At 42.0% G+C, this 23,610-nt stretch overlaps 1 protein-coding gene across 1 annotated transcript in view; it reads left to right on the top strand.

Annotated features, from left to right (window-relative positions):
• ccdc69 (coiled-coil domain containing 69) overlaps positions 1–22,954 on the top strand; it is a 33,287-nt gene extending 10,333 nt beyond the window's left edge. The window contains exons 2-9 of the mRNA XM_033627018.2: positions 8,812–8,875; positions 13,394–13,563; positions 15,584–15,671; positions 15,961–16,034; positions 16,146–16,247; positions 17,211–17,330; positions 17,481–17,578; positions 18,779–22,954. Of these exons, the coding sequence (XP_033482909.1) occupies positions 8,812–8,875; positions 13,394–13,563; positions 15,584–15,671; positions 15,961–16,034; positions 16,146–16,247; positions 17,211–17,330; positions 17,481–17,578; positions 18,779–18,947 (885 nt within the window). The 3' untranslated portion in view covers positions 18,948–22,954. The remainder of the gene's footprint in view (positions 1–8,811; positions 8,876–13,393; positions 13,564–15,583; positions 15,672–15,960; positions 16,035–16,145; positions 16,248–17,210; positions 17,331–17,480; positions 17,579–18,778) is intronic.
• Positions 22,955–23,610: the final 656 nt, after the last annotated feature.

Below are 23,610 nucleotides of genomic sequence, written 5' to 3'. Positions count from 1 at the left end.
GTTCTGGAGAACAGATGCTCTCTGTGGCTGTAAACGTGGAGTTTGGACGTTTAATTAAACGTCTCTAAATCATCTCATCTCCAAACGTCTGCTGCTCACATGTTGACGCTGCAACGTCTTCAGCTTTACAGCCACAGACATGTGGAGCTCCAACAGGTCTGAGACTCAGTCAGGACGTGACGTCTCTGATTTAAAGATGGTTTTACAAAGAATGTTGTATCAGAGGGCTCCAGTGTGTGTGGACTCAGTTCACTGCAGAGGATTGTGGGAATAAAGTCATGAGGCTTCAATAAAACAATAACTTAATTAATCCATGAGCCAACTGCTAATCTGCTTAAAATATTTTATCATAGATTTGCTGTTTCCAGATTCTTCACTGTGAGAATCTGCTGATTTTTTTTGTCTTGAAGGACAAAATCAAACCGACAGCTGAGACTTTGTGTTGTTGAACTGTTGGATGTTAACGCAGCACTCATGTTGCTGCAGGTCGTTTCTCGCCTCCAGCTCGTCCAGTCGTTTCTGAGCCAACACATGGTCCATACGCAGACCCTGAACGCCTCACTGTAAACCTGTCTGAGCTGTGGTGAGGTGTTAAAAACCCCACAGACCCTGAACGCCTCACTAAGCTGAGCTAAGGTGAGGTGTTACACACAGACTGTCGAACAGGTGACAGACTGCAGTGTGACTGAAGTGTTTTGAAAATACGAGTTGTCCCGACTTTAATCTGAAAACCTGGAATAATTGAACAGAGTTCTGCCTGAACAGTTTCAGTCTGACCTCCAGTGTTTGCAGTCAAACAGTTTCAGGCTGCGTTCACACTGAAGCTGAAACTTTAACACTCTGTTTTCCATTTTAAAACCTGCAGCAGGTCGAAGAGCTGAAGGAAACAGGATCTCTAACTTCCTACAGTCCGTTCAGATTTTAACGTCAGACTGAAGTAACGTGGTCACTGAGTCGTCAAACTGCAGTTCAGGAGTTTCCAACACATCAAAACAGAGAGTTTTGGGCTCTTTAAGCCTCCAGCTGCAACAATATATTTATTATCAATTAATGTTCTGATTATTTAGTAAATTACGAGGGAAAAAGTTTCTACTTTATGAATAACTTTGACGATTGATTGATTATTGAAAAAGTCGGAAATTAATTTTTTATAAATCAGCTCATCAGTTGATCTGTTAACGGCTTCAGCTTCAATAAGAACTGAGTTTGTTCTGTTCTTACAAGACAAATTATTACCAACATCTGAGTCTTTGGCCACGCCTCCTGGGGCGCGTCACATCTGAAAACGCTGTACACAGAGTGTCAGTAAAGGAGAGAGGTGAGGACATGTAGCACAGGGACCGCCGTCTGCTGCTGTGGAGAGTTATTTCCTGTCATACAGACGCAGAGTGTGAAAGGCTGGTTGGCCTTCGGCTGTAGTCTTCACCGTGTGTTCATATGCAGCTTTATGGCCGAGGTGCTGATGCAGCTGTAGCTCAGGAGGCAGAGCGGGTCGTCGGTTAGAAGACCAGAAAAACACTGTACAAGTGCAGAGAGGCGACACAGCAGGGGTCTTTCGTTCAGTTTGGTGTGTCTGGACCAAATGATGAGGCCTTGTTTGCACACCTGATAGTGTTGACGCCATTCGGTCGGCGCTGTAAAGTATTGAAGTTCAAACTGTGACTTAAAATTGTAGTCAAATTGAATGGGAGCTGTGACATCACCGCCCAATAATGACAGATTAATGTGTTCACACCAAACACGATGTGAATTTTAATGTTGCATTACTCACACAAGTTTGAATACTAGAATTGTGTTGACTTGCTTCATACGTGTAAATAACTAACGTCATCGGCACGTGAAATTGCTGCATTGATGAATGAACCTCTGCTTGTTCGTCCTCTGCGTCATGTGTCCCTGGAGGATCTCAGTGCTGATTGGCTGTCGTGGGGCGAATTGGTCGCTGAAGTTCAGATTTTTCAACTCTCACGAATAAGTATATGATGCGAAATCACGCTACTTTATTCGTGCAGCTTCATTCACTTCTTTCATGTTATTCCCGTCCATTGCGCCACCTGGAGGGCATTCGTGTCTAATTGTGTCTTTACTTTGACTTTACATGTTATTGAGTTGTGTGAACTGTTGTATTCACACCCGGTGTGAACACAACATGAGTCTGTTCTATAATCAGATTTTAAGATTGAGATCAGCAGATTGAAAATAAAACAAACAAACAAACAAACAGAGATAAAAGGAAATAAAGTTAACTGTTTCCAGGCTTTATGCTAAGCTAAGCTAAGCTAAGCTAACTGTTAGTGACTGTAGCTTCATATGAACTGTACAGACATGAGTCAGTCTGACTCTCGGAGGAGGAGGAGTGTATTTTTCCAAACTAGTCTTGTATTTAAACTTGTGTCTTAGTTTTTGTCGTCTTTTTGTACTTCCTGAGTCCATTTTTTGTTTGTTGATAATAAAACAAAGGTGTGGAAACAGATGAAACAGTCAGAAGATTTAATTTATAGAAAATAATCCCAGAGAAAAGCCACACGTAGATATTTTCCTCTCATCACTCCGTCCTGATCTAATGAGGTTTATCAAAGTTGTTATCGCAGCTTTATTGGAGTCAAACTCAGCTCGTAATCCTTCAGAGCAAACATGAATAAAGTGACTGTAAAACCTCAGACGTGCTGCTCGGCGACATCACAGCGAGCTTCTCTTTGATACGGTGACGGTTTGTCCTGCAGAAACATGGAGGACGCCACATGAAGAGTTGTTTTTGTCACAGCGAGCAGTTTAATGACACGACTCTGCGGTCGACTTAAAGACCGTCCCAGTCTCTGTGATGAATTTGTGTCCTCTGAAGGAGCAGCAGGTGGAGAGAGGATCTGAGGATCTGAGTCAGGAGCTGCTGGGGGAAGTTTTAAAGGAAGAGGACGGAGGTCAGGACGGAGCAGCTTCAGGCCTCAGAGTCCAGATCCTCCGTCCTGCTCCTCAGGGGGAAACGTGATGTACGATATTTGACACGTTGAAGGGAAATAAAAGAGCTGCTCTTCGTCTCTCTGTGAGTTTAACCTCGTCCAGGAGATTCTTCACAGGACGACGAGCTGCAGGAACATTCAAACACCAGGGCGGACATTTTGTCAGGTAGCTGAGACTGAGAGTGTCCTGACGGGAAAACAGTGATGTGTTTGTTCTTTAAATCAGAGCAGAATAAAAACCAGGTTGAGATTTAAAGGTCCAAAGTCACAAACGTCCTCAAAGGTCTGCAGCGTTTTTTCATCCCTCTTTATCCTGTGGTTTTTCAGAGGAGGAAAACAGTCATTACTGTTGTTCAGAGACATGTTTGTCACTGACTCAGTCACACAGTCTCATACACAGGCTGCAGGAACACAGAGTTTAACTATAAACTGTTTACTGTCTGATTTTATTCAACTTAATTCACCTCTGACCCAGAAACACACCGAGCAGCACCCTGACAGATTCTTCTCAGAGTCTAATCTGAACACACAGAACTGAGACACATATTTTTAGATTCAGTGTGACTGAAAGTTTCTCAGGATATAATTAACTGTTATTTTCATCTTGTATTAACGTTTATAAATCCACTTAGAAACCAGAGAAAAAAACCTGCTGCAGAACCTGCTGAGGATCTTGATCCACAATGATCCAGTGATGGTGGAGGGTTCGTCAGAGGGTTCACTGCAGACAGGAGCTGCTCTGTTTTATTATTTACACACAAGGAAAAGGCACAAACACACACATTGGGCTCGCTGCAGTAGTTTGTGTTACCACAGTTAAACTGACCCCACCATCGTCTTCTCTATGGCTGTGTGCTGCTGACAGCTGTGGCTGAAAGCTTGATGTTTTCAGGTTGTCTGTCCCGTCAATATATGAGAACAATATCTCAAGAACACCTGAAGGGAATTTCATCAAATTTGGCACAAACATCCATTTGGACGCAACAATGAATTAGGGCTGGGTCATATAAGGACTATGTGAAATATATATTTTCAAGCAGGACATAGATTTAGACAATACCAAAAATCTCCATAGAGGGTGAAGCTGCGTTACACAGCGCCCACCAGTGTGCATCTTTCCCCTCTCACAGTGAACTGATTGGATTTTAGTGGTCAAAGGTCACTGTGTGTCTCATTCTTGTGAATGTGATGTTTCAAGAGGGCCGTGAACGAATTTCTAAATTTGGCACAAACGTCCCTTAGTCTAACAGATGCCACAGTGATAACCTGACGGTGATCTGCTCTGTTCATCAGCAGAGTAACAAGATTTAGATTCGGGTTCGATCCCCGGCCGGGTCATACCAAAGACTATAAAAATGGGACCCATTGCCTCCCTGCTTGGCACTCAGCATCAGGGGTTGGAATTGGGGGGTTAGATCACCACATGATTCCCGAGCGCGGCACCGCTGCTGCTCACCGCTCCCTCAGGGGATGGGTCAAATGCGGAGAACAAATTTCACACATTCAGGTGTGTGACAATCAGTGGAACTTTACCTTTACCTTTTACCTTTAGATTTCACTGATCTCGTGACGAGAGCGTGGAGAGTTGACTGATGAGACGGTGACGGAGGATTTCTTGTCTCTCTGGTGATATTTAGGAGTTACGGTCAGCTTGGGCGATAAGATCAGAGACTTGGGATGCACCCCATGGTTAAGGGAATTTGTATTTCCTAGGACAGCAAAGGTGTGACCCACCCTACTCTCCCTCTGATTGGCTAGTACTCGTTGCTGTGCTTCCTTTGTACGTCCGTCAGAGTATCATGGGAACTGTAGCTCCAAAGCACAAAACAATCCACTCTCACCTCACCTCACCTCGCCTCGCCTCGCCTCGCCCCGCCTCGCCTCGCCTCGCCTCGCCTCGCCTCGCCTCATCTCACCTCACCTCACCTCACCTCACCTCACCTCACCTCACCTCACCTCACCTATGATCCTTTGACAATAATGTTTTGTTGTACCGTTTCAGTTCAGGTTAAGATGATCTCTGTTTCTGTTTAAATTGAAGATGTTCTCATGGCTCAGTCTCATTGATTGAACTCTGTTAAATCAGAGCGATGTGTTTCCTGTTTTGGTACCCTGCAGAGTCAGAGGTCAGAGGTCGGCTTTAACTGTGTGAATGTGTCCAGTCAGCCCGTTGAAACACTGATAGGCTGTGTTTGATTAAGGAGACGTCTCATTCTGGTGATGTGTCAGCATCCTGTGTACTACAGCAGCATGACATCACATCCTGTTCTGGTGTCGAGTTCTCACATTGACAAGACTTTATTCAGTTTGTTGATCAGAAGCTGCTTCGTACAACGTTAACAAAGAAACTAATAATTCATACCAACAATATTAATGAATGTGTCCATAGAGGCAGAACTGAATCCATTAGTTGATGAATCAATAAGTTTATTGGTTAATAGGGATGTAAATCATTTTCATCATGATACGATATTAAATCAGTTCTTTTGACACTGATCCTGGGGACTTGAGTCTGACATCAGGTTACATGTCTGCAGACTGTACGATGACGGCGCCGACTGAATCACAGGCTACGACGTACGAGTGATGCTGCAGGGTTATTACTGCTCCAACTGCAGAGCACAACATAGAGGGGCACATTAACAAAATTAATACTATTATTATTATTACTATTATTATTATCATTAGCAATAATAATAAAATTAATAAAATGTCAGAAAAAAATTAAAAAACGTTTTAAAAATGTTATCAGAATGTCCGAAAAATACTATTAAAATATCTGAGAACAAAAAGTTGTTAAAATGCCCAAATAATGTTAATTAAATGTCCTAAAATATTAATAAAATGTCTGAAGAAATGTTGGTGGAATGCCCAAAAATATTATGAAATTAAAGTTATTGAAGTGTCAGAGAAGCAATAGTATTATTATTATTATTATTATTAAGATGTCCAAAAAATAAAACATAAAACGTTTGAAAAACTGTTAACGAAATGTCGGAAAATAATAATAATAAAAAAAAAAGTTGATAAAATGTCAGAATATATTATTAAATTGTCCAAAATGTTGGAGGGAAAAAAAATGTGATGACGTCTGTTTGGACGTTTTCTTGACTTGATTTTGTGATGACTAAAATAATTATGATCCATCTGCACTGACTCCTCGTCACAGAATTAGATCCAGTTTTTATCTTAAACTTTGTGACCTTTCTAACCTCTGCATGTTGTAAACTTTGGCGTTTGGTTTCTTCCTGTTTCACCTTGCCAGTGTCGTTGTGACATCACTGAGCTGTGGTTTGAAATCAGAGATGATTCATGTTGTTGAGACTGAGCGTCGTCTCTGAGGAACCAGACGAGGAGTTCAGGTTCGTCCTGACAGTGAAGTGCTGTGCAAACACAGCGGAGGAGCCTCAGCTCTGATTTATGACCTCCTCTGTAAAATGTGACGGAGGGCCTCTGCAGCGCCTGCAGGAACACATGCTTCTCCTCTTCCTCACCAGCCTCCTCTTCCTCCTCCACAGATGTTTAGATTAACCCAGCCACATGTTGAAACCAGAGATATTTATTGCTCCTGCTCAGAGTTTAAATAAAGTCGGTGTCCAGTTTATACTGTGTGTGTGTGTGTGTGTGTGTGTGTGTGTGTGTGTGTTAGAGTGTGTGTATGTTTAGGGTGTGAGTGTTTGTTCTCACTCTGCTTGAGTAATGTGTGGGTGTGAGGCAATACAGTAAGCATTTCAGTGTGTAGTTCCTTTGTGTGTGTGTGTGTGTTTTTAGTCCCAGTGTTCTTGTGCAATGTCCATGTGTGTGTGTGGATGTTTGGATACATGCCCAAGCTTGTGTGTGTGTGTAATCCATCACCCCCTCACCAGTGAATAACACAGTTTAACCAGTAGCAGAGTTTCACTGCAGTGAAACCTGAAAGTTTCTGCTGATGTTCACGTACAGCACGCACGCACGCACGCACGCACGCACGCACGCACGCACGCACGCACACACACACACACACACACACACACACACACACACACACACACACACACACACACTCTCTCTGATGTCTGATGTCCGTCAACAATAAACGTCTTTAAACCCGAGCGCTGGTTTCTTCAGAGTGAGGCCATGTTGGGAGGACACACTGTGATTGGAGGCTCTAGCTAACGTTAGCTACATAAATGAAGCTGCATCTGTTAGCCTTTAGCTCCTGTTAGCAGAAGGCTAACTGTTAGCATCATTTTCTCTCCACTGATACTGATGCGTGTTTTATTTAGTTTATTATCAGACTCTGTTCGATCAGTCCGTCTTCCTGTGTCGGGCGTCTGCAGTGTGAACAGTTGTTGTCGCTACTGGAACTTTCTCAGACTGACACCATCTGACGTGCACGCTCATCTGCTTCAGTAGTTAAACTGTGCGATCTTTATCTTCCATAAAGCCTCTGATGACAGCGCAGGACGACACACCTGCTGTTGTGTTGTGTTACACACTGTAAACAGGCTGATGAATGTGCAGGTGTAAGGAGGAGGAGGAGGAGGAGGAGGAGGAAGGTTTCTTAATCAGCAGAGTAAACAAACAAACAGTGGCCCTGTTGTGTTGGAGCAGCAGTTATGTAACAGAGGAAAAAGCAAAGCTGCAGCGTCATGTGGAGACTAATGAGGGTCAGAGTCAGACCTCCATCAGCTGCTTTCATAACCACCTCACTGACCCAGTTAGACGACTCCGACCCAGAGCTGCTGCTGCTGGGAGGCCTCAGAGGGGCCAAACTCTGAACCACCAAACCTCCTGCTTCATGTTCCTCACACACTTCAGTCTGAAACTGTGAGCTCAGGAAACTAATATTATTACACCTTCTTATAACCCTCACATCACTGCTGCTGACAGGAGTCAAACAGGAAGTCAGGAACAAATCAGTCTGCTGGTATCGTCCTCCACTTCTCTGTCACCCAAACATGGTCACTTCTGACTCCAAAGATATCAACAGGCAAAATGATGAACTCAAGGAGCCTTTCCAAATCTCAGTGACTCCGTCGTGGAGTGTAACTCTGTTTGTATTCTCCGTCACAGCTGAATGAAGCTCCTTCATCAAGGCGGACAACATAAACACAGCTCTGGGACAAACGTCTCTCTGCAGCAGAAAGAGAAACTGTTGTAACTTTTCATAACCATGGAGAAAAATAAAATTTAATTCAATTAATTTATGTCCGCCATATGTATTTTTCGCACTTCTATTTAATCTATATGAGCTGCTGTTGTTTATCTGAATTTTTGTATAATTTGTTTTTGGGCGACTGCGGCTCAGAGACAGAGCAGGTCGTCAACTAATCAGAGGATCAGAGGTTCGATCCCCGGCTCCTCCGCTCCACGTGCTGATGCATCTTTGGGCAAAATACTGAACCTGTGTGTGAGAGTGTGTGAATGGTTACTGGTGGCAATTTGTATGGTAGCCTCCGCCACCAGTGTGTGAATGGGTGAATGTGCCGTGGTGTGAAAGTGCCTTGAGTGTGCAGAGGAGTAGAAACTCCAGATTTGGTCTGCAGAGGTTTGAGGGTCTTTATTTTCAAGGTTCCTAATCGCCGCAGTCGTGTTGATGTCAGGTGTAAACATAGTAGTTGTTATATGTTTAAAACAAACATGTAGAACAGATGAAACCTAACTTTGAACAAGGTGATTTAATGTAACCAAACATTCACCACTTCATAAACGTTCACCATATTTGTCCTTAAACTTGGAGCTCTGTGTCTGTGTTGATTCTGGAGGACTGAAGCAGGTCTGAGGTGAAACCTTCCAGACTCTCCTCATATCAGATCCGTTTGTTGACGCTGTCACTGAAACCTTCTTCTTCTTCTCTTCCTGTCGTTATCAGAAGAAAAGCAAAGGCAAGAAGGGCGAGAAGAACCAGAAAGAGAGCGGCCGCCGAGATGACGGAGGTGAGTGTGTTCAGTATGTGTGTGTGTGTGTGTGTGTGTGTGTGTGTTTCCTCCTCTGACTGATTGCACCCTCTGTATGTTCTCTCACTTCCTGTTTTCTGACCTAAATGTCATGAGAATCATCTGCAGTCAGAGACATTTATATGAACACGCCGCTCTGACTGTGTCAACCTGTGGCAACACTACGTCAACACTACGGCGCCGCTGTGGAGAGAGAAACACCTGCTGTACACACACGACAAAGGAGCTGCTGTTTGTCTGGATTAAAGTCACTATAACGCTTATTTCCGAACACTGATTTCAATGAGTTGTTTTTATAAGTCTTGATTATGTTCAACATGTAGCAGAAAAATCAAGTTTAGTCTCCAGTTAATTATAATGTGAATATTTAGTGTCTAATCTCTGCTGGACGCTCAGTAGAGGAGTGTGTGTTACACTGACAGGAACTGAATCACTGATGTGCTGGAAATAATTCATGAGGAACTGTAAAACTAAATATTCAGATTATAATTACCTCAAGAAAAAACTGTATTTTTACAACATGTAAATCATAAATGACATCTTATTTAAGAATGACTCACTGAATATAGTGTAGAAATATAAATGTAATAGAGCTTTTTATCCATAAAATCTGCAGCTCTTCTGTTTACTGTCAGTTGTTGACAGAAGTTTTTATCTGTCTAACATGACGCTGACATTCATGTTAATGTACGATACAGCAGCCAATGAGGCCTCTACGTCTCTGTATCCGTCATCTGTAGACCCAAAACTCTGAACGTCTTTGTCTCAGTTGAAAATAAGCAAATAGCTGATCAATAGAAGTGACACAAAGTCATTGATATTTTTTTTGACATTACGAACAGCCAGATTGTTTCGACATGGTTCTTACATCCCTGAAACTCTGCCGCTCGTCTCTTCGTTCACATACAGAGATTTAATGTGATAAAAATAAACAGGACAGAATATCAAGATCATTTCAAATCCTATGAAACTTTTTATTTTCATTGAAAACTGCATCAGAACAGTCAGAACGTTTGTGAGCTGCTGCAATTTTCTGAAAATTGCAATATGTGACGTGTTTCACATGATGTCTGTCAAACAGGATTAAAATCAGACTCAGAGCAGCTGACGTTAAACAACATGAGGAGATTAAATAAGATAAATGAGTTTATGGAGCTGCAGGAGGCTCAACAGTGACAGAATCTCCTGTGAACGAGGGCATTGAACTCACCACAGGTGATACAGGTACGTTAGTTTGAGCTGAGGTGACCGAACGACCATCTGACTCAGCGCAGACAGGAAGTCACCTCACACTCACTGTACCTCGTTTCCTCCAGTTTATGAGCAGCTGGTTCAGATTAAAGCTCATTTAAAACAGGATGGATCGAACACGCTGACGTCATCGCTCTGTGTGAATCACCGTGGACGCACAGTCACAGATGTTACTGCACAAAATAACTGGTTATAAGTCAGGGAGGAAAACTGAAGAGGAAATATCAGACTCTAAAAGATGGTTTAAAGTCCTTCTGCATGTTTTACTCCTCCTACAGATCACATGTAAATTAGAAACTGACATTCTTTAGTTTAAATGTGAAAAAGACATCAAACTATCAGTGTGGGCGAATAACACCAAAGATATGAGCAATAAAACGGTTAAACACAGTGAGTGAGTCCTCACACATACTGTGATCGATATTCTTCCTCCTTCATTGTTAAAAACACGTCAGTGAGCTACGTGCTCCTTCATCACCATCAACACACACACGTGGTTTATTTACAACTACAGCTCCAAACATGGATTAATCCACCGCTGAAAATAGTCCCAACAGATCAGACGTGTGATTGGCAGAGGACAAAAAAAGGCAGGAACCTCGATAATAACACCGCTGTTTATTTATAGTTCACTCTGATGTGTCACAGAAAAACGGGAAAAAAAAGTAGAATAAGAAATATTCTAATGAAATTATTATCGTCAATACCGGTTAAGGTGCAGACACACCAAACCGACATCAAAGAACTAGCGGCGACGAAAGCCAACTGTTGCGTCGTCTACGTCGCCTCACGTCGCCCTGTCAGTTGCATTTGAACACACTACACGGACTACATCCGACGGCCAAGTAGCACGTACGTTCTGCGCCTGCGTGAGAGAGAGCGGAGTGAGAGAGTGGTACATCCTGTCAGCCGAGGGGTTTCCTATCTGTGCAGCCGAGCACCGCAGCACCTCCACGGACTATTACATCCAGACGGTCCCGGTGTTTCCTCCGCAGGCTCCACTTCACTCAGCTGCCCGATAAACCCGCTGCTTCTTCCCACTTTAACCTGAATAACAAACCAGGGCTCGGTGCTCCGGTTGGATCCAAACGGAGAGCCGGGGCTAGCTCAGAGACTAGCGGAGGCTAACTGGCTGTGCTTCCCTCCGGTCATGCTGCGGCTAACGCTCTGCTAGCCGCTTCCAGCTAGCCCCGGCTCTCCGGTTGGATTCTAACAGAGAGCCGGGGCTAGCTCAGAGACTAGTGGAGGCTAACTGGCTGTGTTTCCCTCCGGTTATGCTGCAGCTAATGCCCTGCTAGCCGCTCCCAGCTAGCTCCGGTTTGTTATTCAGGTTAAAGTGGGAAGAAGAAAAGCCGCCGATGTGCTGACGGTGCGGGACACACAGTAAAAACTAGGGCGGCAGACGCTTAACGACGGCCCGACTTTGGTCAACGGCCGACCGTCGGCTTGGTGTGTCAGGGCCTTTAGTATTACTGAGGCTGTTCTCATGTACTGTTTGTACTCTTAGAATTAGAAAGGCACCAAACTTTGTACATATCCCAGATATCATGGAGGTCTGTTAGGACTGACTCACAGACGGAGTTAGCCTCCAGTGGCTGTCAGAGGAACTGCAGTTTGTAGCTTCATGTTTCAGCCTCAGGCGTCGCAGCTTGGTTCCATATTGTTGTTTTTTTTCTGTATCACGTGAATGTTCACCGTCTGACTCTTGTTAAACTCGTCTTTGTGTCTGTCACACAGCAGCAGGATGAAACTTCCGCTGCTCTTTGTTTAAAAATCAGTTCATCTTCCGACAGGCTGGAACCTGTTGACTCCTCACAAACACTCAGACGCAGCAGCACAGTGACGTTATACAGTCCGTCTGTTTATTCTCTGTGTTGGATAAAGGTCTGTGCATTTTAAATAACATGTTAAATATCCACCAGACTGCGACACACAGAGTTTTATGTTGTTTAAGGGGCTCGAAATAAAGAAATATTCAGGTTTTTACAGTGTTGATAATTATTTTAATTAAAGTTAAAAACTTTGTTATGAGTTGAAGCCTGAAGACATGAAGTCCAACCTGGAGACGTCTCTGAACCTGAATGAAGTGTGTGTGTGTGTGTGTGTGTGTGTGTGTGTGTTTGTGTGAGTGTGTGGGCGTGTGTCTGCATGTCGATGATGTAATCGACAGGTGGAAATTAAATAACAGTCAGAAACACTTCCTGAACGTTATTTCCCAGTTTGAGTTTAACTCTTCAGCTGCTGAAGAAACATGAAGTGAAAGAACTAACTCAAGTACTTTAGTACAGAAGTGATGTACTTCTGCTTTACTTCCTGTCATGTGACTTTCTGCTTCTCCTGCACTACATTTATCTGACAGCTTTAGTTATTTACAGGTTAAAACATGAAGCGTGTTGAGTGATGTTAGATTCAACATGTTTATATACAGTCCAGGTCATGAAAAAGTTCACAAAGTTTTGTCCATTAAAACGTGAGGATACTCTGAGAGTCACACATGTTTGTTCTCTGCAGCCTGGACTGATTCAAAGATTCATCCTGCAGGTTAACAGTCTGAAGGTTTCAGATTCAGATCAAAGTGCATAAAGGAAAGAAAAAAATCTGAAGAGCAGAAACTAAACTGTAAAAACTATAATTTTATTAAAGAAGATTTTCAGTGCAGAGTAGTCAAAGCTCTGGGCTTCATGTCCAAGTCCTCAGGAGTTTAGTTTATTAAAGGAGCAGTTCAGTGTTTTGGTTCTGAATTCACACACCACTAAATTTTGGGACTCATGGGAGAAAATCCAAATTCAGTTTGTAACACAGGTTAAGTCACCTATATGTCTTCATTTAAGAGAAACATCAAAATGCAAAATCAGATTAAAGTAGGCCTGCCTGCCTCACACACCTCCCTCGCTACGTGACGGAGCCGCTGGCCCTCCCTCTTCCCTCTAATGTTTGTACATACTATATAACATTATATACACAATAATAGATGGATTAGCAACTGTTTTACTTCTGACAATAAATAGTTTCCATCCCAGACTTGTATGGCTTTTTAAATTGTTTTAATTAAGGTGTAAAAAAAAAAAAAAGAAAGAAGACGATACCGCGATATCATACCGTCACCGCATCCCCCCAAAATAATACTGTGATACTGATTGTAGGCCGTATCGCCCAGCCCTAGTTCATGACTGTGAGGGTTTAGCAGACACTTATATTATTCATAAATTAAAATATTCATACACACGTTCATGTCTTCACCTGCAGGTAAACGCACATCAGGCGAGCCGGATGTCTGTCTGGAGAAGCAGCTGGAGCGCTTTGAGTGGCAGCTGAGGATTTTAAAGGAGGCCAATGGGAACCCGGAGAGGGCGGAGCTTCTGAGACACCACGCAGATGAAGAGGTGTGCGCCCTCGTCCTGAGCATCCTCGACAAGGTGAGAAGGTCGTTTCTCAGGATCCATTAAACTTCACTGATCTTTACATGTGGACAAAAAACCGATACAGTAAAGATAAGGTGAGGTTTGTAAACTGATTGATGGAGGAGTTCAGTGTGTCGGAAGAAAAAACAAAAATGTCACTTTTTAAAAATATTTGAATTCAGCTGAATTTGGAGGGAAATGAGATATTTGAACTGTAATGGTCTGTTTGAATAATTAGTGGGCATATTATATTGTGCTGTTTACTGTATCTGTATCTCTGAATATTACTGTTATTATACATTTTATTATTTTACTATTTTTATTGCTGTCAGATAAAAATAGTGCTGTGAATGTACAACATATCCCTCAGAGGTGAAGTGGTGTAGAGGTATAAAGTAGCAAACAATAGGAATACTCTAGTTAAAGTACCTTAAATTTGTACTTAACTTAAATAAATGTACTTATTCCATCCTGCTGTTGCTCCTTCAACACACAGACTGTATAAAATAACAGACGTAGCTTCCATGACGTCACCTACTGGTTTGTGGACTCCTGTTTTGAAACATTTTGGGCGTCGCCATCTTGGTTTTTTGGAGCCAGGAGTGACCATATTTGGACAATAGGGTGGAGCTGTGGAGGGGCGAGGGGTTGATAGATACAGTCTGTGTCTATTTACTTTTGATGTGATTAATTAAAGTCAACATAATATAAGTACCCTGCAGCCATTAACGTTATGATGTAATAGACTAACAACATGTTTTGTAAATTCCATGAGACAGTGTGGCAGCGCCAGCGTGACTCAACACCATTAACAGATGATAAAACGTTATTAAGCAGAGATTTACTGCCTCATGAACTACAGGTCCCTGCAGGCTCACAACTTTTTACCAGTGGTTAAACAGTGTAACACTGTTTGGATAAAGACTCAGATCCTTTTAGTTCAACCAGAAACAGTCCTGAAATCACCGTCACCAAACCCACCAGACTGCATTTAGATCCACAGTCATGTTAGTGTGTATAGAGGCAGCATGTCGTCACATCTAACTGGTGCATTAAGGGTTCATTTAAACCAAACCAGAGCTGGTGATTGTTGGAACAGTGGGAAGATGAACCAAGATGGTTTCTGTGAGTCTGACTGTGTTTCTGTTGACTCTGAGTGAAGTGTGTTTAATGATGACAGAGTGAGTGTTTATCTAAATGCAGTCTGGTGGGTTTGGTGACGGTGAGTTCAGGGCTGTTTCTGGATCTGACTCTTTAACACAAAGCTCTATCTCTGTAGGGATCCTTTCATCATGATGTCACACACTCAGAATAAGAGTCTGATCCTGTCAGTGACAAACACAAACACTGTTAGTGGATGGACACTGACAGTGTGAACATGCCCTGAGTGTTTACACTGCAGCCTGGCTGACTGTATCTGTAGACGGTGGCGATGCCTTGCAGACACTCAAAAAGGCCACGCCCCTAATCATATATAACTTTAATCCTTAATAAAATGTAAACAGGTGAGTTATATATATAAATTCAGCCTGTACAGTCGTCACAAATGTTGAAATGATCTCCAGAGACCAAACGGGCTGTAAACATGTTTATTTCTACATGTCTGTGACTCGCTCTTGGAGCCAGCCTCTAGTGGACATTAAAGGAACTGCAGGTTTCTGTTTGGTGGACAGACTGAGTCCAGTAGAGTCTGTCACAGAGAGCAGCACATGAATGAACACGATGTCACAGTCACATGACTTATCTGGCAGAGGGAGTAAACTCTGCTCAGTGATGAGAAACTCAGTCAGAGGTTATTTATAGACGTGATTCTGCCGACCGGTCGGGTTGAGGCAGCAGCTGTGAACGTCTCTGGTTACTGTTCATGATAAACTCTGTTTACACTCTGCATTCAGACTGATGTGGTCACAGTGACAGTGGGCGTCCAGTGTTTCCACAGACGTCATGAGTGTCATCATCATTTCTCCTCTGAGGGTCAGTGAGTTTGTCTTTAGTCTCAGCTGAAAGTGCTCTCCTGTCTGATGGGATCTTTCAGGTGAAAACAGAGACGACGGCTGATCTGAACGTGCTGCATGAACAGAGGAGTCAAACTCTGACTGAGGAACATGAGAGGAGCGTGGAAGGTAACGAACCACAGACACAGCAAGACGATAAGAAATATAATGACGTACTTTTGTGATTAAATACAGCCTGTTATGACATCTGTTAGAGTTTTGCTTTTTATGTCAAAAAGTTTTATTTTCAAGGTTTAAATTTGTGCTTATTAACCAGGAGTCACTGAGGGAGTTTGAGGGGTCCTTAGAAAAATGGGGAAGGTTTCTTTTTTTTTTTTTTACTATTTTCATTCTACGTAAATAAACCAACATTTGTCCTGTTATTTTTTTGTTGTTGTTGTTGTTGTTTTTTTTGCAGAGCTGCAGAAGAAACACAAACAAGAGAAAACTGAACTGACAGAAAAGTTTCAGGCGTCTGAAAATGTCCTCAAGGTAAAAAGATATAAATATTAGATGAAATGTCATTTCACACCTGCAGATGTGGAAGTGTGTGTTTAATGACTCTACAGTAACATTAATGTTTAATCTGTGATGTGACTGAAGGCTGAGGTGGAGCAGCTGTCAGCAGAGCTGCAGGTTTACAACGAGCTGAAGAGGAGAGTTCACGAGTCTACATTTAAGAAAGACCTGCAGAGAAATATTAAGGTGGGTTCACACTCAGGTGTTCACTGCCATCTGTGACATCACCAATGTTCTATTATTCTCAGGCTAAAAAGCAGCTCCAGGCTAACGGCGTCCTGTCGGCCCGGGGACAATTGAAAACATGTTTGGGACAAACAGATGCTGTCGGGACAAAAGGACGCAGTAACTCACGATCGACACATCAGAAAACACACAATATTGTTTCCCTGAAAATGTTTCATATGAACAACAAATCTGTGATGTCATCAGCAGAAGGAGAGCTAGTTAACCTTAGCTGTTAGCTGTAAGTTAATGTTAGCTCGTAGCTGTTAGCAGCTAGTTAACCTTAGCTGTTAGCTGTAAGTTAATGTTAGCTCTTAGCTGTTAGCAGCGGGTGTTTGCAACACCCAGTGAGTTGCATTGTGATGCGTTCAAGCTCTCTTCAGTAAAAACAAGTATTGCGTGAAGGTCAATTACAATGTCCTCATGATGTGTTCAGTGTCATCTTGTAAAATGTAGGTTTTGGTGAGAAACGTGAATAAATCAGCTGTTTGAAGGAGACGTTTGTTGATACTGTCACAGCAATATCTTTTACATTTTACATACATTTTTAATGATAAAAAATATTTTAATATGAAAATAAAGTTATGTTATTAGAGGTTGTTTGATAAAAGAGTCTGATTGAATCTGTGCTCTGCCAGAGGGAGTGTAGTGAAGGACTGAATGACTTTAAAACTGTTCAGGTATCTTTTTAGCACAGAGGATTCCCTACATGAGAGAAATTCCACCAACTAACGCAGTTAACTTAATGTTAACTGACACCAGATATATTAAAATACTCCACAGCGTTCAGACATTAATGATATAATTCCGTGTTTAATGCAGCGTCAGCTTTTCAACAGGCAGCATTCACATTCTGTAGTCAGAGCAGTTATTCCTCCAGACGTTATGAGTGTGTTCAGTTCTCTGTCGCCTCCCACCCTCCAGGCCCATGGCAGCCCAGGTGCATTCTGGGAGTCTGAGCAGGAGTCTCTGCTGTTTGTGATTGAGATGAAGAGTGAGCGCGTGCAGGAGCAGAACAGGAAGCTGCAGCAGATGGACGCTCTGGTGGGAAAACACACGTGTCTCTACATGTCTCTTACATGTGTGTCTGACAGTAGATTTTTATCTTCACTTTGTTTCTCATGTCTTCTTCTCCTTCTCCTTCTTCTTCTTCTTCTTCTTCCTGTTCTTCTTCTTCTTCTTTTTGGTCCTCAGGTGGAGAAGAATCTGTCTCTGGAGGACCAGATCGTCCACATCCTGCAGCAGAACGAGGATCTGAGGGTTCGCACAGACAACTGTCAGACTCTGATTCAGTACGTGTCTCCTCTTCTTCACTTTAATCAGGAAGGTGGCGCCACCTGCTGGACACTTTACAGCTGCTCCCAATATCATTCACAGATTTGTTCTCAGGATCATTTTCAAACTAAAATTATGGGAAGAATATTTAAAGAAAAAAAAAAAAAACATTTCAAATGAAGGATTTTTGTCTATTAACATAATTTTACTCTCAGTACTGAGTTGGTGACTCTTTTATAGATGTGATTATATAGATGTATGAATGTGTGTGAAGCATCCATGTCTCCCCAAAAAAATACGCTTCATAGTTTTTATAAAGTTTCTTCAAAGTCTTCATTACATGTATAACATGAGTTGGACAGACATGGATGTAACCAGGAACTTACCTGGTGGGCGGAGCCGTTTAATTTGAGTTTGGCTTTGTTGTGTAGTTAGCAGGAAGAAACTGAGGGCTGAAAATGTTTCATGAACCTGTTACAGGCTTTAATCAAGTTATTGTTTTGCCTCTGTGCCGACGACAGCCACGGCCAGAGGCAATATGTTTTTGGGTTGTACGTTTGTCTGTCCCATCCTTGTGAAATCTCCAGGGAACTTTTTCAAATTTGGCACAAATGTCCATTTGGACTCAAAGATGAACTGACTTGTTTTTGGTGGTCAGAGTTCAAGGTCAGTGTGACGCCCTCTGTGTCATTCTTGTGACTCGATATCTCAAGAACACCATTAGAGAGTTCCTTCAAATTTGGCACAAACGTCCACTTGGACGACTGATTAGAATTTGCTGATCAAAGGTCAGCGTGACCTCACAAAACATGTTTCTGTCCATAACTGAAGAATTCATTCACTAATTCTGACCAAATTGACACAAATGTCTAACAGGATAAAATAATGAAGGTCAAAAGGTCAAAGGTCAGCTTGACTGTGACATCATCATGTTTTAACGTCATATCTCAGGAACAGAAGGAGAGACATTTGGTCAGATACTGAATTGGTGACTCTAATCTTGAAAGGGAACCTCTGCGGGCTGCAAACTGAAGGTTGTTTTCTGAGTGAACACGTGGAGCCTTTGTGCTGATTGATGTCACTGACATGTAGAGTCTTTCCTCCAAAACATCCTGAAGAAGTTTTCCTGCCTGGGTTCGAACTTTAAACATGAATTCAATCACATTCATTTTGTCCGTCAGTAGTTTTGAATCCTGTCTCTTCTCTCTTCGTCTCAGGGAGTTATCAAAGGAGCAGCAGGACCTGAAGATGGCGCTGGAGAGGCAGGCGGTCGTAAACCAGAAGCTTTCTCAGGAAAAAGAGCAGCTGATGTTCAAACTGAGACACAGAGACTCGTGTCCGACCATCCACCTGCCCGCCATGATGCAGGAGATCACACCGAGATGATCTCACTCAGTGTAGATAGACACCAGACTTGTAATTAATCACCAGGTAAAACACAGTCGGTCAGATTTACCGCTCTGTAACTGAGCGTTAAACTCAAACTGGGCCGCAGCTGTTGGTCGACCGCTCTGTTACAGAGAGCAACAGGAAGCATCAACACAACTCTGCAGCTCTGAGGTCAAGTCTCAAGGTTTAAAAATGGATCCTGTCGACTTTGATCCAGAACACCACAAGACTGAATATTTCATTTTAACTGCGACTCCACTGGTTAATGTTCGGATGTTAGCACGCAGCCGAGCAGGTTCAGGGTCTCAAATGAACCACGTCAGTCCCTGACGTAGCATCGCACCAGCTCCACAGACTGAGGGCTGCACCCTGAGTGAACACACTGTATGGACCTCAGACCATCCCGGGTAACTCTGTCGCCACAATCATCCGTTTGTTTTTAACTCTTTTGAAATGAGCAGCCTCCGTCAGCTGACAGATAATGGAGGGTTAAAACATCTTTGTTCTGTCGGTTATAAAACAAAGATGGACAGATGAGTGTGGCAGCAGCCTAAGAGCTTGGTCACACCTGAAAGTCACATAGCAAATCTTTGCCAACGTAGTGGCTACCTGTGGGGCTACCTGTGGGGCTACTTGGCAAGCTAACAGGTAGAATCTTAGCTAGCTGGTAACGTAAAAACAGCAAGACTGAATACTTTCCTGCTCCTGTTTCCTGAAGCTACACCTGTTAATCATTATGTTAACACGTGACAGAACTAGCCTACCAAGCTGGAGCTGACCTGCCAGTTAGCTTTTTAGCTTGGAAGAAAACTAGAAAATAAGTTATCAAGTTTATTTGAGAGACGTATTTACACCATCGACTGTTAGCTCATGACCGACTGCAGACCATGTGTGTCTCGGGGTTTATATAACAGTGGATGGTGCAACACAGTAAATACAGTTTTAGTTCTTCCTCGTGTGTTTTTTTAAAATAGTTTTCATTGGACTTCCTGTCTCTCTGTTCCCATGAACATCGTCAGGGATTGTTCAGCAGAGCAACTTCCAAGTTAAGCTCTACATGAAACCTGACCTTACAGTCTTCTCTGTGAACAAATCCATGAATCACGTCAATAATTCAGCTGTTATAAAAATGCTGGTGTGATCGGACGTCAGTACCTTACAGTTCTATGATCTACCTGTCCGATAAAGTGCCTGAGACTCACACGATGACTGATCATGTCGACATAAAGCTGGATCTTCTGATGTTCTGGTTCTAAAGCCAGCGTTCATCTGATACCTCAAAACTCTGAGGGTTCAAACTGGACCAGTCGTCACTCCACACCTACTCCACTACTTCTGCTGTATTCACTCCATGGAGGAAGCCAGACGTCTCTCTTTTCCCAGCGAGGATCCTCAAAATCACATCAGTCGATTGACACCTGATGAAATCTTGTGCTGTCGGACACTGAGCAGCTCCACAGAGGATCTGAGATGAAGTGCCACCGATCCAGTTTTCACACAGACTGTCCTGAAGTCGCAGTCAGCAGTGAAGCTCTATGAAGTGCTTGAGTTCATTTTTCATCCACTTAAACGTAGACTTCAGGTACTTGAGGTTCTATTGGTTCTTCCAGAAAGTATTTCAAGTCAAAGGTGCCAGAAAGCTTTAAGCTTCAAGCGTCCTCTAGATCCCCTAAAAGTATTACAGCTCTCCTGGAGGTTGTTGTGAGGACTGTAAGGTGTCAATAAGCATCTTAGAGTTCGTCACAATAAAACATAACTGTTAGTGATTCATTGAGGATCCTCTCAGGGTTCCTTTTGATTGCAAACTAGAACCTTTTAAAGGTTACTGTTACTCAAAATATCCATAATAAACTTAATCTACACGCCTGGACGTCCTTCAGGTATTTAAATCCTGTAGATTGAAGAACCTATCGATAAACTAAACACAGCCGACCTGTTACACTCCCCAACTGTGATTTTTCTTTTTTCTAGTACTGTTCAGACATGATGCCAAATGTTTTGTCTTTTTATTGTAGTCACTTTGCTCATTATACCCACTTCCTGTTTGCGTGCCGTGCTTTAGGTTTCTCATTCATGTCACAACTTTGTCATAAATTGATGTAATTGGTTGCTGGAGTCAGCTGACACATTTTAATTTAGAGCCATCTGTTTATTTCTGCTGTTGGGGAAGACACCACTTCACTTCCTGTGTCAGATGTAAAATGTACGATATTCAGGAGCTGAAAAAACAAACCACACTGAGCCTTGTTTTTCTTGGAGTGAATTCTAACTGGCTAAAATACGATGTTACCATCCACAGAGGAAGCATGTTACATGCTAACTATTAGCATGATAACATGGCAAAACACTAAAGGCTAAATACCACAATGTAAACATGTATTAGTTAGTAACATTTTGCCAGCATGTCAATAAAAGCAAATGAGAGACAAAAGAAGAAATCAAGAAATTTTATACTTAATGTCAAAGACGTGAATTTAGAACAAACAAATTGAGATACACGATTTTTTAAAGTAAAATATGTTAACGCTATCAAGTCAGTGGCATTCAGTATTAATGTCTGTTATTTGCTTCCATACACGTTAGCATTCTGTTTGGTGCGGTGAAAGTTGAGTCCAGTGTTTAGCTTCACTAGTTCTCAGCCCACATTGAACTATCTGAGTTTATTAAGTCATTAGCGACGGCTGTATGGACTCTTGTGATTATACGGTGCCCACGATCCCATTTAAAGGCAGCAGCACCTCCAGAGCAAAAGACAGAATCCCTGTGAGCTCTTCTGTTCTTTGAGATTAATGCTAACATGCCATGCTAACGTTAGAATTGTAACTTGCTAAATAAAACATGATGTTACTATCCAGAGTGGAAGCATGTTAACAAGGCAAAATGTCACATGCTAAACACCATCATGCTAACATCCATTAGTTAGCGAATAGCTTGACAACATTCTACCATTAGCACGTTAGCATTCAGTACAAATATGGGCTCAATCACAGCTCAAGTTGAGTTTGATGTTTAGCTGATCTTGTGGTAAAAATCTTACATTTACAGTTACTTTAAAAATGTGCACCCAGACAAAAATTTGGTTTTCAGTTATTTAATCAGCATTAAAGTGTCAGTGAGCTGCTAACGTGACTGTAGATGTTTGGTCCCACCAGAAAGTGACTGAGCGAAACTCATCCACGTGTTGCCAAAGTGGTGATAAGGGTTTGGTGACATGCTAACTCTTGGGGGGCTAGTTGGCAGACTACTGTGGCTAGTTAGCTAATAAATTACATGCTAGCAGGCCGGTAACAGCATGGTGCTAGCAAGACAAAGTAGCTCACAAAGTCAGATGGGTCATAAATAGCTAGTTAGGTACGAAGCTAGCTAACTTGGTACCTAATCAGATAATCAGTTTAAACAGACAACTTCAGCACAATCCAAACGGTTAGCAGCTGAACAACAACACAAATTTCACGCTGAAATTTCTGTGGAGTTTTTTCACCTCCATGTTTGAGTCTATTAATCACAGTAAATTACAGGACGTCATTTTTGTCAGAAACATTTTTGTGTTAAATGCTGTGTGACCCGAGTCACTGACCTCAGTCAGCTGTTTACTAGTTTGACATCAAGAGCTACTCGATAACAATCACAGATCAATAATCACTGTATAAATCAAAGCTTGATGACTGTCAGATATTTGTGTTACTTTTTAAAGATGTGAAAAATATTACCATGTTATCAGTTTTTTTTTTTCTCTTTGTTAACGATGGATTTTCTGGGACGAGACGTTTGTGTTGCCAAAAAAAAAAAAACATTTGTCAGTGTTCGGACTCTTTCTCCTTATGCACTAGCACTTTGACCAGTATTTTACCAGGAGTTTGGAAAAGAGAGATTTTTGTTTTCATGTTGTATAGTTTTAAATTTTTTCAGCTTCTTACCTGTAAAAATGTATTTCATCTTTTCTTGGTTGGATTTAAACAGCGGTTTGTTTTCCTTTTTGTTTTTGGCTTAATAAAAAGCTTCAGTTAAAACTGATAAGTGTGAATTTGTCTGTATTGACAACAAAACTGTTCACCAAAAATAATAACCAGAACCAGTGTCTCATGTCATTCTTTTTCTCTGCAGGCGTTTCCCCTTTTGGGGACTAACCTGATTGAAAATGGGTACAAAAAAAATGGACCATGTTGGCCGACAACACGAACTATTTGCCAAAACATTTGCATAAAACAATTAATAATGTTATTTTTTCATCAAGCAGGTCTGCAGTTAATATTCTGACTATTTTAGTTTCATTGATATTTTGTCTTTATTGTGTTCTCAAATATTTCAATACATTTCTTTGCCATAAACTTTGAGTTGCTGCTGTGTTTAAAAGATGCTGTGACACTAAAAACAGCTGTGTATTCTGCTTTTTGTCTCCAAAACTCCAACATGAGAAAATTAATCAAATCTTTTACTGAACTTAAAGGGATAGTGCACCCAAAAATGAAAATTCAGCCATTATCTACTCACCCATATGCCGAGGGAGGCTCAGGTGAAGTTTTAGAGTCCTCACATCACTTGCAGAGATCCAAGGGGAGAGGAGGTAGCAACACAACTCCACCTAATGGAGGCTGACGGCGCCCCAGATTCAAACGTCCAAAAACACATAATTGAAACCACAAAATATCTCCATACTGCT

This window comes from Epinephelus lanceolatus, chromosome 7, assembly GCF_041903045.1.
Source record: "Epinephelus lanceolatus isolate andai-2023 chromosome 7, ASM4190304v1, whole genome shotgun sequence".
Lineage (NCBI taxonomy): Eukaryota > Metazoa > Chordata > Actinopteri > Perciformes > Serranidae > Epinephelus > Epinephelus lanceolatus.
The sequence above is the reverse complement of the archived record's forward strand: the minus strand, read 5'-3'. Positions and strand labels throughout refer to the sequence as shown.